General features: G+C 32.8%; 1 protein-coding gene and 1 pseudogene across 1 annotated transcript; one reads left to right on the top strand and one right to left on the bottom strand.

The window, feature by feature from the left end:
* Window positions 1–2,649: 2,649 nt before the first annotated feature.
* Window positions 2,650–5,061, top strand: LOC133315358 (uncharacterized). Its single transcript, XM_061516962.1, has 9 exons — window positions 2,650–2,833; window positions 2,913–2,988; window positions 3,083–3,122; window positions 3,206–3,264; window positions 3,366–3,403; window positions 3,540–3,603; window positions 3,827–3,880; window positions 4,599–4,700; window positions 4,893–5,061. Exons 1-9 carry the CDS (start codon window positions 2,658–2,660, stop codon window positions 4,947–4,949), a joined length of 666 nt encoding a protein of 221 aa, XP_061372946.1. The 5' UTR covers window positions 2,650–2,657; the 3' UTR covers window positions 4,950–5,061.
* Window positions 5,062–5,805: 744 nt separating this feature from the next.
* LOC133315357 (ubiquitin-like modifier-activating enzyme 5) lies at window positions 5,806–11,238 on the bottom strand (annotated as a pseudogene).
* Between the last annotated feature and the right edge of the window lie 3,423 nt (window positions 11,239–14,661).

Below are 14,661 nucleotides of genomic sequence, written 5' to 3' on the forward strand. Positions count from 1 at the left end.
CTTGCAAAAAATCCAATCTCCCACGGTCGAAGCAAGCATATCAACACAAAGTACCATTTTATTAGGGAGCAAGTTAAAAATAAAGTTATAGAATTAGTCTATTGCAGAACTGAAGAACAACTTGCAGATATTTTCACAAAGCCATTGAAAGTAGAGGTGTTTCACAAACTCAAAGATATGATTGGTATGCAAAATCAAGTTTGAGGGGGAGTGTTAGAATTCAAACTCAATTTTTCTTTTACTTCCTTCCCACCACCAAAGAATTCAAATTCAAATTGAATTTCTCCACCACCAATCTAGAAATTTATGGAACCTTGTAGAGATTTATGGATGCTTGTAAAAATTTAAGGAAGCTTGTGGAAACTTATGGAAAAATGTGAGCTACACTCTATCCATTGCAAAGTCATGATAAATTGAAAACCTTATCTACACATTAAACTAGAAGCATAATGAAACCTTATCTATATATGAGTTGTACTTAGTGTGTGGCTATTATAAGTTGTCAAAACCAATTTGAAGCCTATAAAGTAAGAATAGTCAAAGGAGGTGGAAACTAGTGGTTGTATTAGGTTGTCAGGTACAAGTTGAACTTTTCATGTGTATCTATATATATGTGTTGTATGTTAGACATTTAGATGTATGAATAGAAAGATAGAAAGTGTGAAAAAAGTGTGAGAAAAAAAAGGTATTAGATACATTTGAGAGAAAAAGAATAGAGATTGTGAGAAATACAAATAGAAATTAGTGTTGTAATATTTTGTTATTGAGTGAAACTTTTATGAATAAATACCTTTTTTGGTCCCTAACAAAAAACACAGTCCCCACTTTAGTCCCTTACAAAAATAAATTATTCAGTTAGTCCCTAACAAATTCAAAGTGGACCCATTTAGTTAAAATTGTGGTCCCTCACAAATTCAAAAAAGACTCATATTAGTCCCTCAAAAGGACTAAAATGGGTCTACTTTGAATTTGTTAGGGACTAACTGACTAATTTATTTTTGTAAGGAACTAAAGTGGGGACCGTGTTTTTTGTTAAGGACCCAAAAAGTTATTTACTCATTTATATATTAAAAGCTCTTCTTCTTTTATACTTGATCTATTCTTGTTATTCCATTTCCCACAATTCTCCTAACCTTTTAAAAATTTTGTCTTCAAAACTTGAGGAAAATATCTATTCAACACAACAAGAAGTATCAAGTAATGGTTATACAAGTCAAATTAAATTTTTAAACAAGATTCAATTTCAAACTAAAATTAACTGGTCTTCAGTAATATTATTGTCCAGTTTAACGTTATACATCTATAGCTCAATGGAATTTAACTTCAAATAATTGGAAATCATGACATTTTCATTAATCCCACAAATCATAAGGATGTTATAATTCTTCCCACCTTTTTAAATTTTGTCCTCAAAATTTAAAGAGTTTTACTAATACTAATAATTAGGGTTTATAGCACTACAACTTCAAATCTAATATTTACATTCATGAAAGCTTATTGATTCATAATATATCCCAATATTACTATTAATTGCAGCCAAGGCAAACATTATCAACTCATTCACTTATTCATATTACATTTTTTTAATTATAATTACACCTTCAAACTATCCAAACAATTAATTTTAGCATTAAGAGGGTTTTAACATCAACAAAAAAATTGCGTAGGTGGCTTTTACCTCTACGGCTGAATCGAATTCCACTGACAACCAATCATTCAACGTTCAAAATAATATAGAGCATGAATTTTGCAAAATTCACAAGCAATCGATTTAAAACCATCATTCTTTCAATTCAAACAGAGTAAGACATAAACATCTAGAGCAGCCATACATCCTGTGTTATTAAATTGACATACAATAAATTGTCATTTCAATCCCTCACTAATTGCAATCTAAATAAAGACAAGGAGCACAGATAATACCACCAGAAGAAATCTTAAGCTTAGCATTATCCATGCAGCTCAATTAGAGTCGCTTCACGGTTCTATGCAATTTTCATGAATCCAACATAAGGAGATGAGTACAAAATTCGTAAGTTTGCATAGATTATGAAATCAATTCTTCATCATCATCATCATCGAGCCAATTAAACCATTTAGATACAGTGTCTCACTTACTTCAGCCACCAAATATTACGCACTCACACATAGGCAAGCATGTGTGCATGGTCCATTTCATGTTACCCATAAAGTATGCATGCATGTTTTCTTAGAGTGAAGGTTTGATGGGGTCAATGTTATTCTTGAACAGATTGACTTGAATATTATATAAACTGATGTATAATTGCAAAATATGTCCTTTGACAATGTGAGCTTACAGAATGTGAAAAAAATAAATAAAAATATGCAAATGCTGTTTGGCCGACACATAGGGAACATTAGCACTTCAACTTTGTCTCTTGATGCTATGGATAACTTGTGTTATGGATTTATTCAATGGCTATATATAATATAATATAGTATAAACTGAATTCCCTCGCAAATTTCCCGCGCAATTTGCCGTTTTCAACTATCTTCTTTCTCTCTCTTTTTTTTGTTGTAATTTTTTAATTTGATTTGACAAATTTAACCCTGAAACCGTAAATTGTTGGTGTTTACGGTTGAATTCATCATCCAAAAACACAAGTGAAAGAAAGTGTTGGAAAGTTGGAAACTCCATGAACTCTCGGGAGGCTACTCTTGTGGTTACGGCAACTGTTTTTGGTGCCTTGGCCTCTGCAATCGCTCTCCGCTTCTTCTACCGCTCACAAAAGCATCCATCCAAGACCAATCCCTCCCAAAACGGCACCGTCTCCTCTTGTAACGACCCTTTCGACCCCTCCAAGCGCAAAGGGTTAGTAGTAATTGCAATTTGCAGGGTTTAATTAAAGTTGAAATTTTTAATTTAATTTTTATAATTTTAACAAATATAGGTACTTGTCATGGGATGACTATTTCATGGCAATTGCATTTCTGTCAGCTGAAAGATCCAAAGACCCTAACAGGCAGGTCATATTTCATTCTGCAAATTTTCTCTATATTTTAATTTTTGGTTTAGGTTTTAAAACTTATGATTAGATGTTGCTGCTGGTTATTATTGTAGGTGGGGGCTTGCTTGGTGAGTCAAGAGGGTATAATTCTTGGTAAGTTCATTTGGTTCTCCTGTCCATTTCTTTTCTTCTGTGAAATTCACACAGGTTTTTGATTTTGCTTTTTCTTGTGTCAGGTATTGGTTATAATGGATTTCCAAGGGGTTGTTCTGATGACAAGCTACCCTGGGCAAAGGTTGGTGTTTAAGGAAGGAGGAGGGGTAAAAAAAGAATGAGTTTAGTTTTTTTAAGTATTGTTTAAATATTTTTATTTGAAAATCTCTATATATGTTTCAGAAATCCAGGACTGGGGATCCTTTGGAGACCAAGTACCCGTGAGTGTTTTGCCTTTCTATATTCACTCTCGTTGAAACATTAATCATGCTTTTGTTTCAAAGAGATGCATTTTGTGTGGCTTAATAATGTCCTTGCTCAAATCATTGTATTTACCATGCTTTGTGTCTATTTTAGTTATGTTTGCCATGCAGAAGTAAATGCTATTCTTAACAAAAATCATGCCTCTGCTGCTGGACAAGTGAGTTCCAATGCACTCTCTCTAGTTAACATATCATTTAAGTGACTTCGTTTGATTTAAAATATTGCAGTTTCTGGTATTCTTTGGTAATTTCCACCTGGACTTTACCAGTTAGCGCATAAAAGAAATTTCTTAGTTCGCATATGAACTTCTGAAACAGGGTTTTTGTTTTTTACCACCTGATGCTAAGAGATTCCTCTTTTCTCTTTTTTAATTCATGCAGCGGTTATATGTGACCATGTTTCCTTGCAATGAATGTGCTAAGATCATAATCCAGGTTGGTAGCCTTGTTTTGCGGGGTGCGTAACATGATTTAAAGAACATGTACAAGTGCTTTTTATTGATAAGTTGATATGATAGAAATCGCAATGGTTTATGAGCTTTGTATTAGCTGATAATCATATTTGATCCTGATCGATTGATAAAAATTTGGAAGGATCTTTGGCATTACCACTACTTTTACATGCGTGAGGCATCTTTAATTAGGTGTGTACAAAAACGCCAAATGAATTGAATTGTGAACTGATCCAAATCACACTAAAAGAATTACTTTTTTTTTCTTCAACTGATTCAAGAATTGAACCATTTTATTCGAATCAGTTCAAAAATTGAAATTTCTTTCAAAACCAAATTTCGTTTAAGAACAAAACAACTTTACCAATTGGGTTTGGTTTGGGCTAAAAATTGAATTGAACCGAACTATACCCATTTTTAGGTGTTAAAAAACCAAATGAACTAAACTTAATTGCGAAGCAAATTGAACCGCACCATATTTTTTCAAATTGATTTAAAAACCGAATCATTTTCTCCAAATCGATTCAAGAACCGAACCACTTTTCAAATATGATTTGGTTTGCCCGAACTAAACCAATTTTCTAATTTGGTTCGGTATAGAAAACCAAGCCTAACCGTGCACCCCTGTATATTTAACTTCGTCTTGTTATTCATTCTTTAGAAGTGGTGCTTACATAACATGTTTAAATTCTTTCTTGCAGTCAGGAGTTTCTGAAGTAATTTATTTTGTGGAGAAGAGGTTAGAAAAATCAGATATTGCATATATTGCCTCCCACAAGCTACTTTCATTGGCTGGTGTAAAGGTAAGCCTGCTTTCCAAATTTTTCTGGATGTATATTATCGTCACTGAATTCAGTTGGCTTTGGAATACTTACACTGATTCAACTTAATTAATTTCTGCATTTGTTAGTTCCTTATATCTGTATTTAGTATTCTAACCAATCTGTAGAAGATCTTGTATACAACTTTAATGTGAATTTCACCTTAATATGCAGGTCAGGAAACATCAGCCACTGATGAATGAAATTCACCTAAAGTTTAAGGAGCGCTAGATTTTGAAGCTTGATATAAATTTACAGTCTTTTAGTCATTATCTTCAAAGTTACTGGATGATGGCTTTATCGATTCTGAATATTGCAGAAGCGTTCTTATATTTGAATTTCTCCACAAACCGAATAAGCAACAATGATAACAGTCAACACCTTTTGGCCCTTCTTATCACTTTGTGCACTCTTGCTGCAAGCCTGAATTAAACCCCATCTAAGGTCTCAACATTGGACCTCTGCGAGTATAGTGCAAATTAAACATGCTATATGCAAAACCGTTTTAAAACAAAGTAGAAAACAAGTAAACCATCTGGGAGTCTATCTTGAGGACTCCATCTATACTTGCCCCATTAGATATATTATGTTTTCAAGAAAATGTTTAGAGATAGATCCTTCCAATAGCAGAGATACTGTGGCTGCAATCAATAACATGTGAAAATGAAAGATGCGGAGAACGCTATTCAAGCTTCAGTTAAAAAGGTTCTGAATAACAATGTCACAGTAGAGATTTATCAGTACGAAACGAAATCACATCTTCGTATTGTATAATGGTAGCAAAAGCCTAACTTTTTTTTTCTTAGAAAAAATTGGCGGCAGCATATAAGTCAGCATAATGTATCATTGAACCAAAATTACATGCTTTATCAATATGCCGATATGCCGAGCTAGTTTTATATGATGAATTGAGCACCTTTGCTTCAGTATACATAAGAACCGCTTTCCGAATTATGCAAGATATATTATTCAAACAAACAAACTAAGATCAGCAAAACAAAATTTTGAGAAATCAGCATATTTGAACAAATAAAACCTAAAAGGGATTTTTTTGTCAATAATTAAAAATATAACTGACACTATAACACTAAGCAGAATTAATGGCTTCAAGTTGCCTACGGAGATCTTCAAGGTCATCATTGTCAACTATTGGAGCTTCATGAGTTGCCTTACGGAACTCGTCTGCACTAGGAAGTTCATGTGTGAGACCTTCTGGCAGAGCATCTGAAATAGATTTTGGGGAAAGGAGGGTTACTAATTCAAATATTGATTGAAAATGCGCAATAGAAATAAAACAGATCCAGAACCCTTCAGCAAGAACGGTAAAAGTGCTTTCCCAACTAATATTGTCGTCAGCAATAAAGCATATCCATACAAAGACAAACGAACCAGATTTTGCAGAGCCAGCAAATTTTATAAGGGGAGCGGAAGTTCAACGTATATTCTTCTTTTTAAGCTACAACCATCTATATGACTAAAAAAAATAGAAATGATACTCACAATTAAAGGCTTGTATAAACTTTTTAGACGATTGTCCACCCTAACCCCACCCTCACTCCACCACATGGAAGAATGTTATAATTGGACAGAAATTTTTGTTTTAGCATTGAAGGTGCTAGAGACAAAGAAGCATTTTGTATGAAAACATTTCCACGAAGGAGCTGGATTAAAGAACACTCCCATAGCTAAGAGTATAATTTCCCAACATGATTCAACGAACTAGGAAACCAACATACGCATCTTTATAGTCAGTATAACAAATGCAAAATATTTAATTGAATGCAAGTCCACAAAAAATGGGGTCGTGCAATTTTTGGTGCCAGCACTTTTGACTTCCTCAATCATCCAGTAATAACAACAAAACCCTCTTCCACAGAAAGACATGTGATACTTTAGTTCACTAATAAAAGAAAAAAATCACTTTTAAACTCAGACTAACAAGTAGGGTGTGGGCAATCTTTGTATGCAACCTTACCCTTACATAATTGCAAAAAAGATGTTTTCTGGATTCGAATGCATGACCTTTAGGAAAGGATAAATTCTCCAAGCTTATCAATATGAATAGAATACAATTAAGTAAATACCTGAACTTCTGGTATCCGGACCATCGAGCTCACGATCATCAACAACACTGGAAAGTTAATACAAAAGGGGGCATCATCACTAAATGTGGAGGCTAAGATTTCAAGAAAGGAAATATAAACTTTGATTTTATATGGTCGTTTCACTAATGATTGCAACCATCAGGAATTAATTCTATTCCAACTGAAACAATTTCACATCTTCTTATGCATAAGTAAATAAAATAAATAAGTGAATGGGAAAAAGATCATTAAACACGTTATATTCCAGTCATTATCATGGTGAAGTGGCCCTTCCTCAGTTGATAGTGCTTCAGCTTCCATTTTTGCTTTGGCGGCAGCATCTCTTGCAGGTTTTGCAAGAATGTACTCCTCCTGCACAACATTTTTAGTTCCATAATTGGATGGAGCCATATGAGTTTATTAATGAAATCAAATTTGTCCAACAAGGGCATGATTAAAAACAACTTACCTGTCTTTTCAAGCAAGCTTCATTTGAACATTGTGGGTTTGGCTTCATTTGCATAGTTGGGAAAAAATCCGTAAGAGAATTATATCCCTAGAGACAAACAAACAGAAGTGAGCATACCAGTACACAGTTAATGTATTTTTCAAGAATGACAGAATATGCAGTTCATTGTGGTAGGCTGGTAGCCTCCCCAGATTCCTCTGAGGAATAAAATTCAATTTATTTATTTTTGTTTTTGAAAATGTAAGGAACAATTTGCAACTCAGAAAAGGAGAATAGAGGGAACATCAATGCAGTACTTACCAAATATGGAGAGACTTGTCCAAAACCTAACAAGAATTTTAGTGTGTTTTGGACTAGAAGGACAGCAACAACCCCCTGCGAAATGACATAAGATTTTCTGATGTCAGATAATAATAAACTAAAAGTGCGCTGCACATTCTAAACAGTGAAGAAAAAATAAATAAGCCCCTAAAGATAGTAGAAAATGTTAATTTAAAAAGAAATACAAGCAACCAGATCCAGAATATTGAAAAGTGAAAAGAAAAATAGTTCCTTAACAATGTATTTAAATTTTAAATTATAAAGAAGAAAAGCAGCCAATTTAATATATGTCTATAGTTTACCATGGTGGTGGGTAAAGATGCAGCACAAACCCCTTCACGCTTGAGCGTACGTTCATCTACCCCAGATGCAACGACCTAAGAGGAAAACAATTGTATGCTTCACATGTTTGTACATACCGCATAAAAATTTCACATCTACTGAAAGGTGGATGTAGCGATATGTAACAATAGATTTAGCCACATCGTCATTAGTCTCACAGTTTTTTATATTTTGGGATTAAATAGCCCACTGATTACAAATCATATGGCTGAACTTCATAAACCTCACATACCATCATGTTCAATTAAGTTTAATCCATTAATGCCATTCATTTTCATTTGTGAATAATACTCAAATTCAGATAATAAACAGCCATACCAGAGGAGGTGCACATGCAAAACAGGCAGTTTCACCAGGAATAAGTAACTGAATATGGCCAGAAACAGCATCTTCAGAAACACCTGTTCAAATTATTTTATTTCATATTAGTTTCCACGCAAAAAATATCGTTCATACTTCATACATCCAAAAATGCAAAATAACCATGACGAATTGGCCAATGAATCATGACGATAAACTATGCAGTCAACTAAGTTCTATTCATTAAGTAATTTGCATATAGAATATATTAAATACCGACATATGATAAAACATATGCCAGCATATACACTCACATAGATACATATAGTTATGAAGGTATGTATACTTTTATAGCACCAGAAAACATCTGCAAAAGGCAATTTTTTAACATAGTGGAATATTTACGAGATGCATGTTTATTTTCTATATCTTTGAGTACCATAGATTCTTTTCATATTACTACTCTGGACATATTGATAAAGATGGTGAAGTTTGAGTATTTTATCTTTCATTTCAAAAACAAGTCCAAGAGTATCACTACAAGGGAAGAAAGAGATTTTGAAATCCTCTTGCTTACCTGACTCCAACCATGTTTGGCTCAGTTCATTACATGCCTCCAGTGCTCATAGAAATTAGTCAGACATGAGGATTCCTAGGACAAACCAAAAAGAAAAAAGTTTTCCATTTTAATTGAAAAAAATTATAACTACCTGGTTAACAGCCATTCTTGCTTCATAATTATCCACGCAGCTTAAGACCAGATCCACACCACCACCTTGTTTACAAACTTGACATAAAGGTTTCAAAGCCTGTGACTGTAGTGATATTCAGTGTATAGCTCTAAATCAAAAGGAAAAGGAAATATATCAGCAAGGAAAGAGTATCAACAAAACACCAATACACAAAAGTGCATATAAAGATTCATATTAATAATAACATAGATGTATGAAAAGTACCACACGCTACAAACACTGCAAATACTTACCTCAAGCACAACATCAGGGTTTATATCTGATAGAGTCTGTACAGCTGCATCGGTCTTTGTCATACCAACCTAAAAAGTCAACACAAATTAAATTAAGAGATTATGGTATGGATATAGTAAACTTCTTGAACTTTTGAATGTAAAATATATAATTTGGTTTGTACAAAAGTCTGATCTGACAGTTAGCCATTAGCATCAAATTTTCACATCCCTACTTTGACTATCGAGATACGATTTATGTTAGAAATCACTCGTGAGACTATCCATTTTACTTTCAAGACATAATTTCTGGAAATGATAAATATATAAAAAATTAAATTTAAAACAAGAAAATGAATATTTGGATACTCACCTGATCTGGACGAAAGAACAACCTATTCATGTTTGCAAGCTCCACTTTGTCATAATCATACAACAAAAGTCGACCTATACCACATCTAGTTAGCATCTCAGCTGCAACACTTCCTACGCCGCCTATTCCCTGTGATTACGCATAAATGACCAAAAATCAGTATTTGCAATGAAAATATAGGAGTGAAAATCTAAAGAGTGAGAGAGGAACTTTTAGAAAAATTTAAATTAGTTAGGACCACCTATTTGGGTTATCCTTTTACCAAAAATAAAAAGAAAAATAAATTTTTTTTGTCTATTTTCTTTGTTCATGACCAAAAAGACAAACAATATCTTACAATCTTTTAATAAACATACTTGCCAGGGTAACAGAAACTCCTCGCATAGTTCAAGTATTGTCCTCCTTACTCTTGAGTGAGTGCGAAGTGGATTAAAGGAGCACAATATCCATGCAGTGCTAGCAAGTGATTCTATCTCTTTCATAATATGTGGAAAGGAATTTCATGTCAAACCTAACAATACTCTCAGTATGAATACAATATGGAATATCCTCCAAACATACACATCTTTGACCCAAGATACTCTAATTATACATCAATAATAAATTGGGATTAGGTTCTCCTCCAATATCAATAATGTCTTTACCATCAATTATGTCATATTGGAAAGACTTTGTACTAATGGATAACATATACCCCAATAAGTTTATTATCCATGTTCAGACCTTGGATGGCATATAATCCTGATTTCATTTTATAAAAATATCACCATAAATAGAAAATAATGATGTCACTTCCTGTAGTTTCCCAAAATTAAGATGATTCTACGAGGAATTAATGAGAAGACCTTCTTGATTAAAGTATATGAATCCCAGGTGAGCTGGGAGAGTAATATCTCGTCCTCTTGAGACTCAATGTTCTTCTGTCTTTGAAATTTACTAATTCTTGCCATTATTGACAGAAATATTTAAGAATTAAATATTTAAATGACTACAAAAATGTATATGTGCATTCGTAGGTAAAACAGTTTGCATGCATGTCACAAATTTTATGCCACAGCAACAAACAGTGAAAGGGGAGATTAATACAGACAACTATGGCAACCGAGAAATCGCGTATTCTTTCATAATTCTCCACAATACCCATTCTCTGAAGTGCCATAAGCCGACTGTAAGGATTGGTATCTACAACCTCAGCACTCATATCCTGGCAACACAGTAACAACAGGAATATTCAATAGAATTTAACAATAGAAATCCATCATATACATTACAGGAATGTCCCAGGCAAATAGGCAATTACCTCAACTTTGGAGCGTCGAACAGGTGCAGCCTTCGCAAGATGCTCAACACGCAATTGAATCTTCAAAAGCATAAACGAACATGTCATATATAATTATGTATTATCAGCATCACCATTAAGTTTTTAACTCAACAACTGGATCTAGTAATGCACCATAACAGAATCTACTAAACGAATGAAAATGTTCGTGACCAAAATAACTCGGATTTTTCAGCATCAATTGAAGGAATCAGAATAGAAATTGAGAATCGGAAGAAGAAGAAATACCTTATGGAGCGAAGCATGATGAGATGGATCAGGAAGCGATTGGTTCAGAGATTGAAGATCAGCGAGCAACTCTTTGAGTTCGACCTCCATGACGTCGCTTCTTTCTCCCAAATTAATTGCTTTGTTTCAAATGCCCTTTCTGTTTACTATGAATTGTGCGTTTCTGTGGATAGTTGGAATCTACCCAAACACTAAATTCAAACTTCAAAGCAATGTTAATGTCTCTGCCGTTGGCAGAGCTTTCGGTTACAGTGTCCAGCCAAACACTCCACTATCAAATTCTGTTCCCCCGTTTTTCCGTTCTATTGCATGTGTGCTTTGTTCTGATGGCCTAGTTAAGTTGTAAGATAGATATTTTGTAACGTCTGAACAAATTATTTATCAGATTGAAACGTTAATAGTAAAAAAAATTGAAATGCCACGCAGCATAATTTATTACAATGTGCAGTGAAATATGTTTACAAATAATTCATTACATAATTTTGGAATGTCACGCGACATAATTCGTTACACTGTGCAGCGAAATATGTTTGCAAATAATTCGCTGCACGGTGTAGCGAATTATGCCGCGTGTCATTCTAAAATTTTTTACTGTTAGTGTGACAGTCTGGTAAATAATTTGTTGAAGTGTGGCAAAATGATCACTCCATTTAAGTTTGAATAGGTAATTACGGATGAAATTGAAGGAAATAAACCATAATACTATTATTTAAATAATATTTTATGATAAAACAAAATAAAGTGTTGGAAAAATGAAATGAAGGAGAAGAATTATAATCTTATATTATATATTAAATAATTTCATTTTACAACTTTCAAATTGAAAGAAAGAAAAATAAGATATTGAATGGAATAAAATATAATTTACTTCATCTCGTTTTCTTGAAGGTCATCAGTTGAATATGAAAAACAGCTTCTTTACAAAATACAAGGATAAAATTGGGTATAAATTAACCCTTCAATTAACCTTCGCAAAGTTTGAGAGGCTGGGGGGTGTCAGTAAAATGTAACTGTATCATGTGATAATTCACACTAAACCATTTAAGAAATGTTATCATTTATGAGTTCGTGATTCATTCAATTGGGATAAATTGCCTTTTATGCAGAAAATACCAAAACTCAAGGAGCCGTTTACTAAAAAAATTAATACCAAAACAGAGCGATTGGTAAAAAAAAAAAAAATTGTTTGTTGTTTTATGTCATTTTAAGAGAGATAGACACAAAAAAAAATATTTTTTATTTAAAATTTAAATTAAAAAAAATCACTCATTTTCTCTCTCATGATTTTCATTTCTTATATCTATCTCTCTTTTAAAATGACGTAACTTATGTCATTTAAAATGACGAACACCAAACTCAGAAAAAAAAAACCAAAACTCTGTACATATCTGAAAAACTTTTTGCATCTTTAGTAAACAGCTTTTTTTTATCTTATAAACATGCATAATTAAAGAAAGGGGTAGGATATTATAACAACTAACTAGTATTACTACTAATGTTACTACCAATCAATTTCACTGTTTGATTGATTATGTTAATCCAACGGTTATATTTATTTTCATTTTTGTATAATTATGATTCCCCATATATAATGTGGAAGCATTAAATATGGAAAATCATAACCATACAAAATAAAAATAAAATATTAAACATGGGGAATCATAATCATACAAAAGTGAAAATAAATATAACCGTTAGATAAACATAATTGATCTAACGGTAAATTGATTGGTAGTAACACTAGTTAAAGAAATCTTTTTTTTTTTTTGAAAATATTCCAATCGGCTCATTACTTCGCAATTAATCCGATTCGGAGTGGGTCCAGAATTAAGGTTTTAAACCCCTCACAATTAATCCTTTTTTTTGTCTTGTAGATAACATTTTTATTAAAAAATGGCCGTTATTTTTTACCCTCTTCAACCTTGTCATAGCTAAAGTTTCAAAGTGCAAATATTGTATATGCAAAAAAAAAATGCAAATATTGTGTATTTCTAACCAAACTCAAGAAAATAAACCTTGCATACACAACGCAAATGTATGTGCACGAAGGCTGAATTCTCATTCACATGTGTCGCCCTGGAACCCTGAATTCTCATTAATGTCTCAACTCTCAAGAAATTCAAGTTTGTATACCAGCCAACTTGCTTAATTTAATTTGTATATGGTTGCTTCCCATCCTTATTATTCAAACTACAAAATATCTCCGTTACACCGACACGCTTTTTTTTTGGAAATTTACGTGTTCGACACGGATACGCTCCGACACGCTCCGACATGTGTCCCACACGCAGTCAACACTTGAGAACACGCGGTCAACTCTCCGACACATTTCGACACGCGGTCAATATTTGGGGACACACGGTCAACATTTGGGGACACGCTCAGACACGTTTTTTTTATTTATTTTTTTAAATCTTAATTTTTTTTTAACTAAATATAAAAGAAATAATTCATAAATTATTTTTTTTCTGTTATAAAATTTAACATTAAAAATTAACAAATTACGAAAAATTATTTATATTTATATTTATGTTATGAAATTTAAATATTTAATTAGTTATATGACTTATTATGGACTCTTATATGTATTAAATATAAATCATATTATATATATTAAAATTTTTATTTAATATCAAAATGTGTCCCAACGAGTCCAAATATGACATTTTTTAAAATTAACGTGTCGGCGTGTCATATCATGTCCCGTGTTCCGTGTCCGTGTATCATAGCAAAATACTGTTGATAACTGCCCAATCCGAACTCGAAGAATAGTGCAGTGGGCACACGCAACAACAACAACACAGTGATAGAAGTATTGGACTTGGACATGTCTTGTACGTGATTTGATTCGTTTATTTTAAATAAATAATTATTTAAAAAAAAAACTTATTTTGTTTCGTAAAAAACTTTTCTGTTACAATGCATAAAAGTGAATTGTGTTCCGTTATAAAAAGAAGAAATATAAAATATTAATTGAATCTCTTAATTTTTATGTAAATGTGATTGATAAATTTTCTTTTGCAGAAACATTAAACCTTCTAAAATAAATTAAAAGAAATATGAAGCTAGTCCAATCTTCCGAAATTTCAGTAGTTTATAAATATGAAGCATCAACGACCATTTAACTTGTTCCTCCCGTATCATATTTTCTTCCTTCCCATTTTAATTTGTGTTCTTAAACGAAGGACAAGTACTGAACAACTTTCAGTCTTATCTCTATATAATGGAGTCCACATCAGTGATAATATCCTTTCTTTTAGCTGGGAAAGCTCAACTCTAGTTGGCAGAGGAGGCTGGACTCGGGAGCCTATAACGCAAATGAATATGTACCACTCACAAATCACAAATATGCTCCACCGGCCAGTTTTCATAGAGAACAACAGAATTGATACTTGATACGCTATCCAACCCTATCATTATTATTTTTCAAGTCAAGTGTTAAAGATTCAACCCCACTTACAATATCTATGCAGTTTACAACTTATAATATACCCTTTTATCCACCATGCGTAGTCATATATTT

The sequence above is a fragment of the Gastrolobium bilobum genome, unplaced genomic scaffold (assembly GCF_033153095.1).
Source record: "Gastrolobium bilobum isolate Gb01-03AN ecotype WA unplaced genomic scaffold, APGP_CSIRO_Gbil_v1 utg111778, whole genome shotgun sequence".
Classification (NCBI taxonomy): domain Eukaryota; kingdom Viridiplantae; phylum Streptophyta; class Magnoliopsida; order Fabales; family Fabaceae; genus Gastrolobium; species Gastrolobium bilobum.